The sequence below is a fragment of the Podarcis liolepis genome, assembly GCF_965112155.1.
Source record: "Podarcis liolepis genome assembly, chromosome: 10".
Taxonomy (NCBI): domain Eukaryota; kingdom Metazoa; phylum Chordata; class Lepidosauria; order Squamata; family Lacertidae; genus Podarcis; species Podarcis liolepis.
The window spans coordinates 4,313,358-4,331,910 of record NC_139562.1 but is presented as its reverse complement, the minus strand read 5'-3'; the positions used below and the strand labels follow the sequence as shown (position 1 = coordinate 4,331,910).

The window sequence follows — 18,553 nt, the reverse complement described above, 5'->3', positions numbered from 1 at the left end:
ATGGATGCCTCAGTTGTGATTTCTGTGTTGCAAGGGTTTGAACTAGAGGACCTTTGGAGAACTTTCTCATTCCACAATTCTACGATTCCGTCAATATCTATGTTCACCCTGCTTTCCTCAGATCCCTTTTGCTTGTCAGATGCACTCGTGGGGACTCTGTACTTTGCATTGGGGCATTTGGCTTTAAGAAAAAGATGGAAAGTTTTGGTGGTGGAACTGAAAAAAAGACTGAGGACCTTGGGTCCACTTCTACAGTCTACCGTATTTTTCGCCCTATAGGACGCACTTTTTTCCCTCAAAAAATGAAGGGGAAATGTGTGTGCATCCTATGGGGCGAATGCAGGCTTTCGCTGAAGCCTGGAGAGTGAGAGGGGTCGGTGTGCACCGACCCCTCTCGCTCTCCAGGCTTCAGGAAGCTATCCGGAAGCCTTAGGAGCCCACAGCAGTTCCCGTCAGGCTCCCTACGCTAGTGGATAGCAGCCTGCATCTTGAAGCCTGGGGCGCGCTGCACAGCGCGCCCTGGGCTTCGGTTCCCCGACCTGGTTTGGAGGATGGCGGCGGGGAGAAGCGCGCACCACAAGTTTGGGGGACAGCAGGGAGGCGCAGCGCACCATCCCGCTGTTCCCCAACCTGGTTTGGGCTTCAGGCAGATATCCGCAAGCCTGGCAGCCCAGTGAGAAGTAGCGCCGGTCTCCCAAGGCTTGCGGAGAGCTGCCTGTTCTGGAGGCTGGGGTTGGTGGAAGCTTGGGCTTCCCCCACCCCAGCCCCGTGCTTGGCAGGGGGGAATATTTTTTTTCCTTCCCCACCCCCCCCAAAAAACCTAGGTGCGTCCTATGGGCCGGTGCGCCCTATGGAGCAAAAATACGGTATTTTGTGCTGAGCAGTAAGAAGATTTCACACAACCTTTCTGTCACCGCCACCATTTACCACCATTGGTGAATATGCTGGTTCTTCCAATAGCCTCAGAAGATTACTATGAATGTTATCTGCATTACTAAAATCAGAAATATTTCCATTAAACCTAATAGGCAGGTTGTGGTGTTTTTTAAAGCTACTGCCGAGACAGTCTGTCTTGTTGCAGGCTGCTAGTTTATTAAATGTGTGTTTCTTTGGCTTATTCTGATAAACTGGTCACCTGACCGTGAAGTTGTTTTTTGCCTTCTGGTACAGGGAGAAATTTCCTTATGGAATAAAGTATCTGAGCAATGAGCAAAAGATTGCAGATAACCATGACTATTGCAATGATGTCCGTCCACCTGATGGAATCTTGGGTTGGGTTCTGAGTCGCTTCGGTGCATGTTCAGGAAATATAATGGAAGGCGGAAAATGTTATCTACATAAATACACGCTCCACTAGAACCTGTGCTTTTTAATGCAAATTTGTTTGTGCTTGTTGTCATGTCCATTCCTTTCGGAGATCAAATAGCGCAGAGATACTTCACATCTTGCATAAAAGTAATAGATGTTTTAGTCACTCTGGCAAGCTAATCGGAGGCAGGACCACAGAGACGAGTAAATACCTCTCACAAGTTGCTCCGAAGGGAACCAAGTCCACAAAGGTAACTCTGGGTCAATGGTTCCCAAAGTGGGCAGCAGCACCCCTTGTGGTGGGCAGTAGGATTACCTTGGGGGGCTTCAAAGAGGAACGAGGGGTGCAGGGAGGGGGGGCGCTGAAGCCTAGTGAATTCAAACCAGACAATGGGAAACTTGCATCACTTCATGAAGCCCATCCATCGCATTAAGAATCTCAATCTCTTAAAAAAAGAAAAGAAAAGAATTGACTGAATGGAGAAGTTGTTTTGAATATGGGTTGTCTCTGGCCTTTCGGCAGTATTCTTTTACAGCTTCCTTCAATAATAATGATAATAATAATTTATTACGTATTTATTTATTACTTAGAGAAAAAAACCTACCAAACTTTTAGAAGACATCTGAAGGCAGCCCTGTTTAGGGAAGCTTTTAATGTTTAATAGGTTATTGTATTTTAGTGTTTTGTTGGAAGCTGCCTGGAGTGGCTGGGGAAACCGAGCCTGATGGGCGGGGTATAAATAAATAAATAAATTATTATTATTATTATTATTATTATTATTATTATTATTATTATTATTATTATTATTATACCCCGCCCATCGGGCTGGGTTTCCCCAGCCATTCCAGGCAGCTTCCAACAAAAGATTAAAAATACATTAAAACATGAGTCATTAAAAACTTCCCCTAGCAGGGCTGCCTTCAGATGTCTTCTAAACGTCAGATAGTTGTTTATCTCCTTAACATCTGATGAGCGGGTGTTCCGTGGGGCAGGTGCCACTACCAAGAAGGCCCTCTGCCTGGTTCCCTGTAACCTCACTTCTTGCAGGGAGGGAACCGCCAGAAGGCCCTCAGAGCTGGACTTCAGGTCTGAACGATGAGGGTGGAGACACTCCTTCAGGTATTCTGGGCTGAGGCCGTTTCGGGCTTTCTTTCTTTCTTTCTTTCTTTCTTTCTTTCTTTCTTTCTTTCTTTCTTTCTTTCTTTCTTTCTTTCTTTTTTATAAAAGTTTTTATTATTTTTCAATACAATATACATATAATACCATATCAAAGGTTTATCACAAATTATATATTATGGAGTTCCTTCAGCTTATCTTTTTTAAAAAAATGATATTTATTAAGTTTTCAAAGGAAAAAAATTACATAAATAAAAAGATTAAAAGAAAAGACAAAAAAGAAAAGAAAAATACAAAATACAGAAAAGAGATAAAAAACATTATAAAGAAAACACATCAATCTTTCCATGTCATATATTCATATCCTTGCTTCCCTGACCTCCTCGCACCTCCCTTTTTTGTATTCCATTTCAGTTAGTTAATTCAGCAATTTCTTTCCCTCTTTGTTTTTATCTTAATCCTTTAACTTAATATAATATAACTTTGAGTTCTGACCTGTTACAAATCCATTTTTTCCTACACCTTTAAAACATTGCTGCTTAAACCACTTTACTTCATTCTGACATCATTCTAACATTCATTAATTTTGCAATATTTCTGTAAATAGTCTTTAAATTTCTTCCAATCTTCTTCCACCGACTCTTCTCCCTGGTCTCGGATTCTGCCAGTCATTTCTGCCAGTTCCATGTAGTCCATCACCTTCATCTGCCATTCTTCCAGGGTGGGTAGATCTTGCGTCTTCCAATACTTTGCAATAAGTATTCTTGCTGCTGTTGTGGCATACATAAAAAAAGTTCTGTCCTTCTTTGGCACCATTTGGCCAACCATGCCCAGGAGAAAGGCCTCTGGTTTCTTCAGAAAGGTATATTTAAATACCCTTTTCAGTTCGTTATAAATCATCTCCCAGAAAGCCTTCATCCTTGGGCACGTCCACCAAAGGTGAAAGAATGTACCTTCAGTTTCCCTACATTTCCAACATTTATTATCGGGCAAATGGTAGATTTTCGCAAGCTTGACTGGTGTCATGTACCACCTGTATATCATTTTCATAATATTCTCTCTTAAGGCATTGCATGCCGTAAACTTCATACCTGTGGTCCATAACTGTTCCCAGTCAGCCATCATTATGTTGTGTCCGACATCTTGTGCCCATTTAATCATAGCAGATTTCACCGTTTCATCCTGTGTATTCCATTTCAACAGCAGGTTATACATCTTTGACAAAATCTTATGTAATGGGAATTGGGGTTGCTTGTGCGTAAACTGCAAAATGCTCCAAGCTAGTCGTATAGCTAAAACTTTCCCTGGTTTGACAGCCCTTGAAACGCGACTGTCTTAGTCACTGGCAGAATCCGTGAGTGGGCGTCTCCTAAATTTCTTCCAACATAGAAATTCTTTGACGCCCAGTCTCCTCCTAGATTCTCTGTGCGGAAGCCTTCTGTGCAGCGTGGGCGTGCCAAGCGGAGGTCCAGTGCTCTCTCCGCTGATTTCACTGGAAGAGTCTCGGAGCCTCCTCTCCGCAGTACTCTCCACCTTTCCTTCCTCCCTGGTGTCCCCTTGATTTCCTTCCCCAGAGGAAGCTCTCTCTCTCTCCTTGCTAGTTCCCTCCCCTGCATCACTGGAGCGTCTTACCTCTCCTCTTGCCTCTGATGGCAGTTCCCTGACATCCTAGATTTGGGTTCTAGCAATTCTGTTTCTAATTTTGATTTTTCCACCTGGAAGCCAATTTTCTTGTCCAAATTATATGCCTCCATTATCTGATAACAATGAAGCCAGTCTCGCACTTTGTTTTTTAATTTCTCAGAACTCTGCAATTTCAGTGAATCTCCCTCTTGTTCCAAAATTTCCCAATATTTCAGCCATCTGACCTCCATATTGAGCTTTTTCTGAGCTTTCGCTTCCATCGGTGACAGCCACCTTGGGGTTTTGTTTTCCAATAAGTCCTTATATCTTATCCAAACATTTAACAATGCTTTCATAACAATATGGTTTTTAAATGCTTTATGTGCTTTAACCTTGTCATACCACAAATATGCATGCAACCCAAAAACATTATTGAAACCTTCTAAATCCAACATGTCTGTGTTCTCAAGAAGCAGCCATTCTTTCAGCCAGCAGAATGCTGCTGATTCATAATAAAGTTTAAGGTCTGGCAGGGCAAATCCGCCTCTTTCCTTTGCATCCGTTAATATTTTAAATTTTATCCTGGGCTTCTTGCCCTGCCAGACAAATCTAGAAATGTCTCTCTACCACTTCTTGAAACAGTCCATCTTGTCCAAGATTTGCAATGATTGAAACAAAAATAACATTCTTGGCAATACATTCATCTTTATCACAGCAATTCGACCCAACAAGGAAAGCTTCAAGTTTGACCATATCTCTAAATCCTTTTTCACTTCTGACCAACATTTCTCATAATTGTCTTTAAATAGGTTTAAGTTCTTAGCGGTCATATTAACCCCCAGGTATTTTACTTTCTTAACCAGTGTTAAACCTGTCTCCTTCTGAAACCTCTCTTTCTCAATCGGTGTTAAATTTTTCTCAAGCACCTTAGTTTTTAACTTGTTCAACTTAAATCCTGCCACATGACCAAATTCCTGAATCAATTCTAATACTCTTTTAGTACTAGATTCTGGCTAAATCATCTGCAAAAGCTTTGAATTTGTACTGTTTAGCTCCGACCTGTATACCTTTGATCAAACGGTCCCTTCTGATCATGTTTAGCAGAACCTCCAGGACCGAAATAAAGAGCAATGGGGAAATTGGGCAGCCTTGTCGTGTCCCTTTCTCTATCTTAAATTCCTCTGTCACCACATTTTTAACTATTAGTTTAGCCTTTTGTTCTGAATAAATTGCACTTATACCATTTTCAAACCCTTGACCAACCCCCATCCCCTGAAGATTTTTCTTCATGAAACTCCAAGAAATATTGTCAAAGGCTTTCTCCGCATCTACAAAAATTAAAACAGCTTTAGTGTTAATATTCACTTGCAGCTTCTCTAAAATGTTAATTCTATTTCTTGTATTGTCAGACAAGTGTCTGCCCAGGAGAAAGCCAGCTTGGTCTTTGTGTATCTCCTCAACCAAAACTTTTTTCAATCTTTTAGCCAATATATCTGCAAAAAAATTGTAATCCACATTGAGCAGGGATATGGGGCGGTAATTCTTAAGTTGTGTCTTTTTAGACTCATTTTTCGGTATTAGTGTAAGATAGGCTTCCTTCCACGACTCTGGCGCTTTTTCCCCCTCCAAAATTTCACTACAAACCTCCTTTAGTGGTTGAATTATCCAGTCCTTCAAAGATCTATAATATTTTGAGGTTAAAACTATAGGGACCTTTGTTGGCAAGGTGATGTCTCTGCTTTTGAAGATGCTGTCTAGGTTTGTCATCGCTTTTCTCCCAAGAAGCAGGTGTCTTAAAAATTAAATTAAAAATTTTGTGACTGCTGTCACTTTCTACTATTTCTAAGAAGGTTTGCGTCATTTTGTTTTTTTCTTGAAAAGGCTCTAATCTGAAAGAATCACCTGCCACCAGTCGTGTGACCCTTGTATTATAGTGTTGCATCAATAACTCCTGTTAGGCACACAAAACCATCACCCCATTTTGTACTCCTTGTCCAAAAATATTATTTCTCCATCCTCCAGAGAATTCGGCTAATAACTTCCCAGAAACGTTAACTAACGGCACACAACTAAACCACTTGGCTTTGAATGAGATAGCCATCTCCACAAATCTGAAGCACAAATCACGTGGAAGACGGAGCAAGCTTGCTTTCTGCTGCTCTGCAGTGGAGGATCTGAACCAGTAGACTCAGATGATAAGAAAGGAGATTCTGACTCAACATTAGGAAGAACTGTCTGGCGGTAAGAGCTGTTTCACAAAGGAACAGACTCCCTGGTGGACTCTGGTTCCTTTGAGCCTTTTAAACAGAGCTTGGATGGCCACCTCTCATGGATGCCTTAGTTGTGATTTCTGCGTTGCAAGGGTCTGGACTAGAGGACCTTTGGAGAACTTTCTCATTCCACAATTCTACGATTCCGTCAGTATCTATGTTCACCCTGCTTTCCTCAGATCCCTTTTCATAGAATCATAGAATCATAGAGTTGGAAGAGACCACAAGGGCCATCGAGTCCAACCCCCTGCCAAGCAGGAAACACCATCAGAGCACTCCTGACACATGGTTGTCAAGCCTCTGCTTAAAGACCTCCAAAGGAGGAGACTCCACCACACTCCTTGGCAGCAAATTCCACTGTCGAACAGCTCTTACTGTCAGGAAGTTCTTCCTAATGTTTAGGTGGAATCTTCTTTCTTGTAGTTTGGATCCATTGCTCTGTGTCCGCTTTTCTGGAGCAGCAGAAAACAACCTTTCTCTCTCCTCTATGTGACATCCTTTTATATATTTGAACATGGCTATCATATTACCCCTTAACCTCCTCTTCTCCAGGCTAAACATGCCCAGCTCCCTTAGCCGTTCCTCATAAGGCATCGTTTCCAGGCCTTTGACCATTTTGGTTGCCCTCCTCTGGACACGTTCCAGTTTGTCAGTGTCCTTCTTGAACTGTGGTGCCCAGAACTGGACACAGTACTCCAGGTGAGGTCATCTGCAAATTTGATCAGGATGCCCTTGAGTCCATCATCCAAGTCGTTGATAAAGATGTTGAATAAGACCGGGCCCAAGACAGAACCCTGTGGCACCCCACTAGTCACTCTTCTCCAGGATGAAGAGGAACCATTGATGAGCACCCTTTGGGTTCGGTCAGTCAGCCAGTTACAAATCCACTGAGTGGTAGCATAGTCAAGACCGCATTTTACCAGCTTCTTTACAAGAATATCATGGGGCACCTTGTCAAATGCCTTGCTGAAATCAAGGTAGGCTACATCCACTGCGTTCCCTTCATCTACCAGGCTTGTAATTCTGTCAAAAAACGAGATCAGGTTAGTCTGACATGAATTATTTTTCAGAAATCCATGCTGACTATTGGTGATCACAGCATTCCTTTCTAGGTGCTCACAGACTGTTTGCTTAATGATCTGCTCCAGAATCTTCCCTGGTATTGATGTCAGACTGACTGGGCGGTAATTATTTGGGTCCTCTCTTTTCCCCTTTTTGAAAATAGGGACAACATTTGCCCTCCTCCAGTGTGCCGGGACTTCGCCTGTTCTCCAGGAATTCTCAAAGATGACTGCCAGTGGTTCTGAGATCACATCTGCCAGTTCTTTTAATACTCTTGGATGCAGTTCATCTGGCCCTGGAGACTTGAATACATCTAGACTAGCCAAGTATTCTTGTACAATCTCCTTAGTTATTCTGGGCTGTGTTTCCTTTGCTGAATCATTTGCTCCAAATTCTTCAGGTCGGGCATTGTTTATCGGAGAAGACTGAGGCAAAGAAGGCATTGAGGAGTTCAGCCCTTTCTGTGTCCCCTGTTTGCATTTCACCATCTTCTCCTCTGAGTGACCCCACTCTTTCTTTGTTCTTCCTTTTGCTACGAACATACCCATAAAAGCCTTTTTTGTTGCTTTTAACCTCTCTAGCAAGCCTGAGTTCATTCTGTGCTTTAGCTTTTCTGACTTTGTGTCTACACGTGCAGGCTATTTGTTTGAATTCCTCTTTGGTGGTTTCCCCTCTTTTCCATTTTTTGTACACATCCTTTTTTAATCTTAACTCAGTTAAAAGTTCTTTAGATAGCCACCCTGGCTTCTTTAGGCACCTTCCATGTTTCCGTCTCATTGGTATTGCCTGAAGTTGTGCTTTTACTATCTCCCTCTTAACAAACTCCCAGCCATCATGCACTCCCTTTCCTTTTAGTGTTACTGTCCATGGGATCTCACCCAGCACTTCCCTAAGTTTTATGAAGTCGGCTTTCTTAAAGTCAAGAAATTGAGTCCTAGTATGCTTGGCTGCTCCTTTCCACTGTATAGTAAACTTCAGAAGAGCATGATCACTCGCGCCTAATGATCCTTCCACTTCTACCCCACTGACCAGGTCATCAACATTGGTTAGGACCAGATCTAAAATGGCTGTTCCTCTTGTTGCTTCTCCCACTTTCTGGACAATGAAGTTGTCTGCAAGGCCAGTGAGGAATCTGTTTGACCTTATGCTCTTGGCTGAGTTTGACATCCAACAAATATCCGGGTAATTGAAGTCCCCCATTATTACTATCTCCCTTCCTTTTCATGCTTGGCCATCTGTTCCAGGATGTTCCATCATCTATGTCCTCCGTTTGGCTTGGGGATCTATAGTAAACTCCCACAGTGAGGTCACTGTTATTCTTCTCTCCCTTAATTTTGACCCAAATGCTCTCACTTTGGCTTTGAGGTTCTAAATCTTGGATCTCTTCACAGGTATACACATCCCTGACATATAACGCCACTCCTCCTCCTTTCTTGTCTGGTCTGTTTCTCTGAAATAGATTGTATCCCTCCATTATTACATTCCGATCGTGGGACTTATCCCACCAGGTTTCAGTGATGCCTATTATGTCATATTTAGTTTGCTGTACCAAGAGCTCAAGCTCATCTTGTTTATTTCCCATGCTTTGCGCATTAGTGTACAGACATTGAGGTCCATTAATCATTCCCCCGTGACTCTTATTTAAGGATTTTTTCCTCCCACCACTAGGTCTGCGTGCTGTTTGCTCCATTTGGTCTATGACATTTGGATGATCATCTTCATCCATTGATAGGCTCCTACCTTCAGGAGTACTGTCAGATGCACTTTTGGGGAGCCTGTACTTTGCATTGGGGCATTTGGCTTTAAGAAAAAGATGGAAAGTTTCGTTGGTGGAACCGAAAAAAAGACTGAGGACCTTGGGTCCACTTCTACAGTCTATTTTGTGCTGAGCAGTAAGAAGCTTTAACACAACCTTTCTGTCACCACCACCATTTACCACCATTGGTGAAAATGCTGGTTCTTCCAATAGCCTCAGAAGATTACTATGAATGTTATCTGCATTGCTAAAATCAGAATATTTCCATTAAACCTAATAGGCAGGTTGTGGTGTTTTTTAAGGCTACTGCCATGACAGTCTGTCTTGTTGCAGGCTGCTAGTTTATTAAATGTGTGTTGCATTGGCTTATTCCGAGAAACTGGTCACCTGACCGTGAAGTTGTTTTATGCCTTCTGGTACATGGAGAAATTTCCTTATGGAATAAAGTATCTGAGCAAGGAGCAAAAGATTGCAGATAAACACGACTATTGCAATGATGTCCGTCCACCTGATGGAATCCTGGGTTGGGTTCTGAGTCGCTTCAGTGCATGTTCAGGAAATATAATGGAAGGCGGAAAATGTTATCTACATAAATACACGCTCCACTAGAACCTCTGCTTTTTAATGCAAATTTGTTTGTGCTTCTTGTCATGTCCATTCCTTTTGGAGATCAAATAGCGCAGAGATACTTCACATCTTGCATAAAAGTAATAGATGTTTTAGTCACTCTGGCAAGCTAATCGGAGGCAGGCCCACAGAGACGAGTAAATAACTCTCACAAGTTGCTCCGAAGGGAAGCAAGTCCACAAAGGTAACTCTGGGTCAATGGTTCCCAAAGTGGGCAGCAGCACCCCTTGTGGTGGGCAGTGGGATTACCTTGGGGGGCTTCAAAGAGGAACGAGGGGTGCAGGAGGGGAGGCGCTGAAGCCTAGTGAATTCAAACCAGACAATGGGAAACTTGCATGACTTCATGAAGCCCATCCATTGCATTAAGCATCGACTGAATGGAGAAGTTGTTTTGAATATGGGTTGTCTCTGGTCTTTCAGCATTATTCTTTTACAGCTTCCATGATGATGATGATAATAATAATAATAATAATAATAATAATAATAATAATAATAATAATTTATTATGTATTTATTTATTACTTAGAGAAAAATAACTACCAAACTTTTAGAAGACATCTGAAGGCAGCCCTGTTTAGGGAAGCTTTTAATGTTTAATAGGTTATTGTATTTTAGTGTTCTGTTGGGAGCCAGCCAGATAGGTGGGGTATAAATTATTATTATTATTATTATTATTATTATTATTATTATTATTATACCCCGCCCATCGGGCTTTGTTTCCCCAGCCACTCCAGGCAGCTTCCAACAAAAGATTAAAAATACATTAAAACATCAGTCATTAAAAACTTCCCCAAGCAGGGCTGCCTTCAGATGTCTTCTAAACGTCAGATAGTTGTTTATCTCCTTAACATCTGATGAGAGGGTTTTCCGTGGGGCAGGTGCCACCACCAAGAATGCCCTCTGCCTGGTTCCCTGTAACCTCACTTCTCACAGGGAGGGAACCGCCAGAAGACCCTCGGAGCTGGACCTCAGGGCTGAATGATGGGGGTAGAGACGCTCCTTCAGGTATACTGGGCCAAGGCCGTTTCGGACTTTCAAGGTCAGCACCAACACTTTGAATTGTGCTCAGAAACGTACTGGGAGCTAATGCTGGTCTTTCAAGACTGGTGTTTTGTGGTCTCGGCAGCCGCTCCCAATCACCACTCTAGCTGCCACATTTAAAGCAGAACATGAATGCCTAATGCTTTTGCTGGTGCAGCTGTTTTTGGGTTCAAAAGTGGGAAACCAGAGCTTTAACTATAGGGACCTTTGTTGGCAAGGTGATGTCTCTGCTTTTTAAGATGCTGTCTAGGTTTGTCATCGCTTTTCTCCCAAGAAGCAGGCGTCTTTTAATTTTGTGACTGCTGTCACTTTCTAATATTCCTAAGAAGGTTTGCGTCATTTTGTTTTTTTCTTGAAAAGAAATTGTTCCATGGAGTTATCTGCCTAGCTACCTTTTCATTTTGTTCTTTCCTGGCAGGTAAAGATGGGACCAGGTGCTTCCTTCCATCTTCCCCTTCTGAGCTTCCTGGTCATCTCCTTTCTGCAAGGTACATCCTGGATGGACTCCTATGGTGTTGGCCCCCAGCTTGAGGACTCCTTCATGCTTGCATCACCGATGACACTAACTGGTAGCTTAGTTTGACATGAACAAGCCTAGTCTTCACCAAGGCCAACTATCCAGACTGGTCCTACATGGGCCAGAAAAAAACCAGGGAAGTCCCCAAATAGGAATTCTATCACAGGAGGGGAAAGGAAAAGGAAGAGGGGGAGGGAGTCAAATTGATTCCAAGCCGAAGGCAAGGCGGAACAACTCTGTCTTACAGGTTCTGCGGAAAGAAATCAGATCCTGCAGGGGCCTGGTCTCATGAGAGAGAGCGTTCCACCAGGCCAGAGCAAGTGTTGAGAAGACTCTGGCTCTGGTTGAGGCTAATCTAACTTCCTTAGGGCCCAGGACTTCTAGGGTGTTGCTATTTATGGACCTTAAGGTCCTCCATGGGGCATAACGGGAGAGGTGGTCCCATAGGTACGAGGGTCCTAGGCCATAATAAAAGAAGTTCCCTTTTCATGCAGCACATATTTAAACTATAGAACTTGCTCCTTCAGGAAGCAGCAATGGCCACCAATTTGGATGGCTTTAAAAGAGGATTGGGCCAATTCATGGAGGAGAAGAGAGCTAGCAATGGCTGCTAGCAATGATGCCTAAGCCTCCACAGTTGGAGGAAGCAATGCTTCTGAGTACCACTTGCTGGAAAAGGCAGGAGGGGAGAAGCCTCCTGTGCTTGAATCCTGCTTTGAGGTTTCCCACAGGCATGTGGTTGGCTACTGTGAGAGCAGGAGGTGTCAGAACCGGGGATGAAAAGCCAGCTGGCTCAGACCCAGCTGGAGCGCCTCCCCTCTCAGCCTTGCCGCTGCGGAGATCCATCAGTCATCCTCCTCTGACGTGTGTCTCCGACTCAAGCTGCAGTGCACACATTACTCAGCGGTGTAAACTGCACAACAGATCAGGCCCGAGGCATGAATACAATACTAAACTACGCATTTATTATACATAAATCAGGACAAAGAAAACGTGGCTTCTCTCCTTGCTGTTCTTCTCAGAGAGAGAAAACAAAAGCAATACGGAGCGGAAGTTCCGCTCACGCCAACAATCTGTGCTGGAATGTAAACAGACATGTGACATGTAACAATCCACATATCTGCAGCAAAGGGTGGAATGGAATTCCCAGCAGGAGGATGGACTAGTTCGGTGGCCTAATCCAGCAGGCTCTTCTTAATAGGAAAATGTGGGACATTCACTAGAGAAATTTGGGGTGGGTTATGTTTGGAAAAGTTCTGTGGTCACCACTAGAGTCTTTGAGTTCAACATTTTGCTGGTGAAAGTCCATCAGCCTTCAGCCAAAAAATTTCCCCTCTTTTCCCCTCAGCTGTTGGCTTCAGCCTTCACTGGTCTTCCATTAAAGGCAACCTTCCATTAAAGGTCTACTGCCCCCTATTTATGCCCTGAGTGGATTTCTCCACCTGCAGGAAACGGTTGTATTTCTGTATTCTGATCCACGAAGCCAAGCTCTCTTGACCACAGCTCATGTTTTCCCTCTTCTCTAGCCAGCTCAGCAGGTTCTTCCTGCCCCACTGGCTGGATGTTCTTTGAGAAAAGCTGCTACGGACTCTTCATGCAGTTTCCCCTGAAGTTTACAGAGGCAGAGGTAAGGAGCAGGCCTGGGCCAAACCAGGGGGCGCAGTCTGAGAATGCTTTCAAAGTGTTCAAAAACTTCCTTCAGATGTTTTCTAAAAGTTGTGTATTTCTTTATCTCCTTGACATCTTCTGGGAGGGCGTTCCACAGCATGGGCGCTACCACCAAGAAGGCCCTCTGCTTGGTTCCCTGTAATCTCACTTCTTGCAGTGAGGGAACCACCAGAAGGCCTTCAGAGCTGGATTTCAGGGTCTGAGCTGGACAATGGGGGTGGAGATGCTCCTTCAGGTATACAGGGCTGAAGCTGTTTAGGGCTCCTCATCCATGTGGTGTGACATCATCAGCACATCAAACATTTCTCTCCCTTCCACCTGCAGCAGCCAATGGTGTGGCAGGGAGGGGGTGGGGAAGACATGGCATGATGACATCACTCCGGTCAAGGATAAGTCAAGCTGCCAGTTACAAGGCAGGAGGGAGCTGTAAATTAGGGTTCCCCTGTGCCAGTTTTCCTGCCTTCTGCTTACACCCTTCCTCTTGGGAATTAAGAATGCTGGTTTGGTGAAGAAAAAGATAAATGTCTCCTCTTACTGCTCAGAGTTGCACAATGACTGAGAAGCTTGCTGAGATGTTCAACCCAATTCAAGTGGCATCTCCTGCTCTCTGAAGTGAAACCTTTTGTCCGTGATCTCTCCCAGGAGCACTGCCAATCTTCTGGGGGAAATGGCCACCTGGCCTCCATCATGAATGCTCAAGAAATGTCTGTAGTGGCTGCATATGTCAAACACCTCTATAAAGCTGGGAAACCTGTCTGGATTGGACTGCACTCCTATGACCTTCAGAAGGTCAGTAGAAGCAACCTTGGCTTCTCCTTTCTATCAGTATTCTGAGTGCGGGAACTGCAGTCTATCTAAGGTCTATATTGCTTGTTTTATGTTGCCATGGCCGTTGGCTAGTGCGAATAAAGTTTACCTTATCTAAGGTGTAGCTGTAGAGCAGGAAGACGGCATTGTGCCCACCTGCTTCTCCTAAGAAGAATCTGCTGGATCTGGCCAATGGCCCAATTAGTCTAGCATCCATCTAGCCCAGATGCCTGGGAGAAACGTGTTAGCAGGATTCAAGCACAAGGGCCCTTTCCCTTCCCGTGGTTTCCAGCAACTGGGATCCAGAAGCTTTGCTGCCTCCAAGAGTGGAGGCAGAACATAGCCATCCTGGCTAGGAGAAGCCCTCTCCTCCAGAATTGAGGAGCCTCACTTTTCTCCAGAAGCACCTCCTCACTGCCTGAGCAGGACCCTCCACCACCAATGGGCACAGTGTTAAGTTTAGGGGAGGAGAGAGTTGTTGCTTATTCCTTGGCAAAGAGTCCCACCTCTTTGGTCTTTCTACAGAGCAAAGCATGGAAATGGACCGATTCCGCCGTAATCTCCTATCGCAATTGGGCACCTGGGCAGCCCTCACAAGCCAATGGGGATAAGCTGTGTGTCGAGCTGATGGCAGAAGGTGAGTTGGAGGCGTCACAATTTGCATCCAGGAGCAGGTGCTTTAAGGCAGGGGTCAGCAAACCTTTTCAGCAGGGGGCCGGTCTACTGTTCCTCAGACCTTGTGGGGAGCCAGACTATATTTTGGGGAAGAAGAAAAAAAAGAACAAATTCCTATGCCCCACAAATAACCCAAAGATGTATTTTAAATAAAAAGGGCACATTCTACTCATGTAAAAACACACTGATTCCCAGACCATCTTCAGGCCGGATTTAGAAGGCGATTGGGCCGGATCCAGCCCCCGGGCCTTAGTTTGCCTACCCATGCTTTAAGGTATATTGAGGTGAGAATGATCCATTGTTTGGAGGAATAAAATGGTTATTTGCAGACCTCTAAGAAGCCATGATCCCCATGTTATGTTATGTTATGTTAAGGTCTTATATCTAAAAAATAAAAGTTCATAAATGTACAAGGCGAACACATACATAAGTATATAAACCACATGTCTGAAACAGTGCAGGAGAACAATCTTGGAGCCAGTGTGGTGTAGTGGTTAAGAGTGGTAGACTCCTAATCTGGGGAACCGGGTTCGCGTCTCCGCTCCTCCACATGCAGCTGCTGGGTGACCTTGGGCCAGTCACACTTCTGTGAAGTCTCTCAGCCCCACTCACCTCACAGAGTGTTTGTTGTGGGGGAGGAAGGGAAAGGAGAATGTGAGCCGCTTTGAGACTCCTTAAAGGGAGTGAAAGGCGGGATATCAAATCCAAACTCTTCTTCTTCTTCTTTGACTCTCCCAAATTCACCTCAAATATTTCTCTGCAAGGAGGAAGGAAATGGGTTAGGGTTAGGGTTAGGGTTAGGGTTTTCCAGTTGTCTTTGGACTGTAGGGGCTTACATCTTCCTGTAAATACACTCTGGCAAGTATCTGTTAAGCTGAGCACACTATCAATATGTGTAAGAGATTCAGGAAATACTGGTAAGTATTTACCATCTCAAAGGAATGGCCAGGCTAGCCAGAAAAGGCAATCAGATAATAAGGCATGACCAGGCAGACAGGAGAGAAGCAACACACTCAAATTTCTGCTGGTGATGCTTGTATGATGTTTTGGGGGGTGGTCTCTGGCTACAGGGTGGGCAATTTCCGAAGTCTATATAAGGGCTTGTGCACCATTGTTCTGGGTTCTTCTCCTCCCTTCCTGAGTGGAATGAGTGGGGGACCCTGTTGCAACAGCTTTAGTAAACATCAGGCTTACTAGCTGCTTTGCTTCTCAATATTCTCTGGTTGGCCTCTGTTATTTTCTCCTACGAATAGAGAACCCACACAGAGACTTTACATGGGCTCTTGGATACCCCATAAGGGGAAAAGGAACAGGTTTTGTTCCTTATAACACCTACCACACACTTACAACTAAAGATGGACACATCACTCCATGGAGGTTAGATGCGATGATCTTCAATAATAGCCAAACAGTAAATAAGATACGTCTCAGGAAGGTCCCCTCCGAGAGCCACAGCGAGGACTCTGAGGAGGAGGGGTGGCAGGCCAGGGGAAATAGAGGCTTGCTTGAAACTCCTCCTGTCCAGGAATGCAGCTGGAAATTCCCAAGATAGCGTAGGTCAGATGGAGTACTGTGTCCAGTTCTGGGCACCACAATTCAAGAAGGACACTGACAAACTGGAACGTGTCCAGAGGAGGGCAACCAAAATGGTCAAAGGCCTGGAAACGATGCCTTATGAGGAACGGTTAAGGGAGCTGGGCATGTTTAGCCTGGAGAAGAGGAGGTTAAGGGGTGATATGATAGCCATGTTCAAATATATAAAAGGATGTCACATAGAGGAAGGAGAAAGGTTGTTTTCTGCTGCTCCAGAGAAGCGGACACGGAGCAATGGATCCAAACTACAAGAAAGAAGATTCCACCTAAACATTAGGAAGAACTTCCTGACAGTAAGAGCTGTTGGACAGTGGAATTTGCTGCCAAGGAGTGTGGTGGAGTCTCCTACTTTGGAGGTCTTTAAGCAGAGGCTTGACAACCATATGTCAGGAGTGCTCTGATGGTGTTTCCTGCTTGGCAGGGGGTTGGACTCGATGGCCCTTGTGGTCTCTTCCAACTCTATGATTCTATGATTCTATGAGAGAGGCCAGCCTTCAGAGGAACTGCAGCTTTTAGACATCACTCGGAGGAGGGTAGAGATTACCGTATTTTTCGCTCTATAGGACGCACTTTTCCCCCTCCAAAAATGGAGGGGAAATGTGTGTGCATCCTATGGAGCGAATGCAGGCTTTCGCTGAAGCCTGGAGAGCAAGGGGGGTCGGTGCGCACCGACCCCTCTCGCTCTCCAGGCTTCAGGAAGCTATCCACCGGGTTCTGCAGGCTTGTGGATAGCTGCCTGCAGCCCGAAGCCCGGGGAGTGCGGCGCCGCGCACCCTGGGCTTCGGGCAGCTATCCGCAAGCCTTCGGAGCATGGCGCGAATTCCCGCCGGGCAGAAGGCTTACGGATAGCGGCAAGCTCTGGGAGCGAAGATGAGGTTGTATGCAACCTCGCCCCAGCTCATGGACTCGTTCTGGGGGCTTGGGTGCGGGGGAAGCTCGGGCTTTCCCCATCCCCAGCCCGGCAAGCTCCGGGAGTGATGGCGAGGTTGAGCGCAACCTCACCGGCTCTCCCGGAACCGTTCTGGGGTCTGGGGAAGCTCGGGCTCCCCCCGCCCAGCCCTGCGGCTAAAAAGGAAGCCAAGACAGTGAGCGGGATCCATCCCCCTCGCTGTCTTGGCTTCTGCCAAAGCCATGCACAGCCTCTGGGGGCTGTGGGAAAAAAAATACCCCCCTTTATTCCCCCCCCCAAAAAAACTAGGTGCACCCTATGGTCCGGTGCGCCCTATAGAGCGAAAAATACAATAATTCAGAGAAGGAGGGACAGGCTGTTCCCAAGTCCCCATGGGCTAGCAGAAGGGGCAGAGTAGTAAGGTTGTAAGGTGCAGGCTGGAAATTCCCAAGATAGCATAGGTCAGATGGAGACAGGCCAGGCTTCAGAGGAACTGCAGCTTTTAGGCATCATTCAGAGGAGGGTAGAGACTAATTCAAGAAAGTAGGGACATGCTGTTCCCAAGTCCCCATGGGCTAGCAGAAGGGGCAGAGTCCAGGCTTAGCATCAGGCCAACAGGAGGTAAGTCGGTCGATAGAGTATGTCCTGTTGGCGAAAAGGCTGTCCTTCAGTTGGCTCAACGTCTTCACCAGAGGACTTGAGCTGGGGAGCTCGGAATGTAACTACTGTGTAAATACTAATAAATCTAAGCGCAATTAAACCGTCAGCTTGCCACGTTCTTGGCAGGGGGGAGAGACGTCTGGAATCCTGACAATAGGAAAAAAATTATTAGACATAAGGCAAATTAATGAGAAAGGGCAAAGTACTCGAGAAATAATATGGGATACAATGAAAGCAGCGATGAGGGGAATTAGAATTAGGGAATCCAGTATATTGAGGGGGTGGGGGTGGGGACAAAAAGAAGAAATGAAAAAGTTAGTGGAAGAAATTAGGACACTGGAAAACCAATGTATTAATGATAAAGATAAAAGTTTTTGTCCTTTTTTTCTTTCTTCTTTAAGTATATAAACTTTGCATTCATGCTGAAAATTATAGTGTAATAAGCCTTGTGATGTAATATGATAATGTTTACCGATGCAGCACAAGAATTTTAATAACTAAATAAAACTGCAAAAATAATAATATGAGTTTCATCATCATCATCATCATCATCCGCCCATCTGGCTGTGTTTCCAGCTGAAAGATCAACAGACAGACCATTCATATATCTGCAGACTACTCTGTGAATTATGAACTGAGAAGGGGCAATAGAAAAGTTTCATGTAAATAAAAAACCTCTTTTCTTCCAGATTATTTAACATGGAAAGCTACGCCATGTACAGAGAAGCATCCCTTCCTGTGCAGAGTTCCTTTGGAGAAGAAACGTTAAATCAGGATTTCAACATGTCCAGAACCATGGAAAAATGGAAATGTCCCAGAGGAGAGGCCCTTCCTTCCCAACAGCACAAGTCACCCAGTGTCCTGGCCCCCCAGAGTGCCTGAGGTTAAATGTCATCTGTTCTGGGCTGGGTTGATACCAATAAACTCTCTCTTCTGAGTA

At 44.8% G+C, this 18,553-nt stretch overlaps 2 protein-coding genes across 6 annotated transcripts in view; one reads left to right on the top strand and one right to left on the bottom strand.

The window, feature by feature from the left end:
- The window catches only part of LOC310687028 (C-type lectin-like), a 36,133-nt gene extending 24,826 nt beyond the window's left edge, over window positions 1–11,307 (bottom strand). For 2 of the 4 annotated variants that reach the window (XM_083461656.1, XM_083461658.1), the window contains exon 1: window positions 11,197–11,303. The gene's annotated coding sequence lies outside the window, so the exon portion shown is untranslated. Of the gene's footprint in view, window positions 1–1,624; window positions 1,755–11,196 lie in introns of all 4 variants that reach the window. The other 2 variants (XM_083461657.1, XM_083461655.1) reach the window with 2 other exon arrangements.
- Window positions 11,229–18,553, top strand: LOC310687035 (regenerating islet-derived protein 4-like; the record flags this gene model as incomplete). Of its 2 annotated transcripts, none has more annotated exons than XM_083461674.1 (5): window positions 11,229–11,292; window positions 12,848–12,948; window positions 13,632–13,778; window positions 14,322–14,433; window positions 18,303–18,553. In XM_083461674.1, 5 exons carry the CDS (start codon window positions 11,229–11,231, stop codon window positions 18,380–18,382), a joined length of 504 nt encoding a protein of 167 aa, XP_083317800.1. In that variant the 3' UTR covers window positions 18,383–18,553. The 2 variants fall into 2 exon arrangements, with proteins under 2 accessions (XP_083317800.1, XP_083317799.1); XM_083461673.1 differs by lacking the exon at window positions 11,229–11,292 and adding an exon at window positions 12,426–12,555.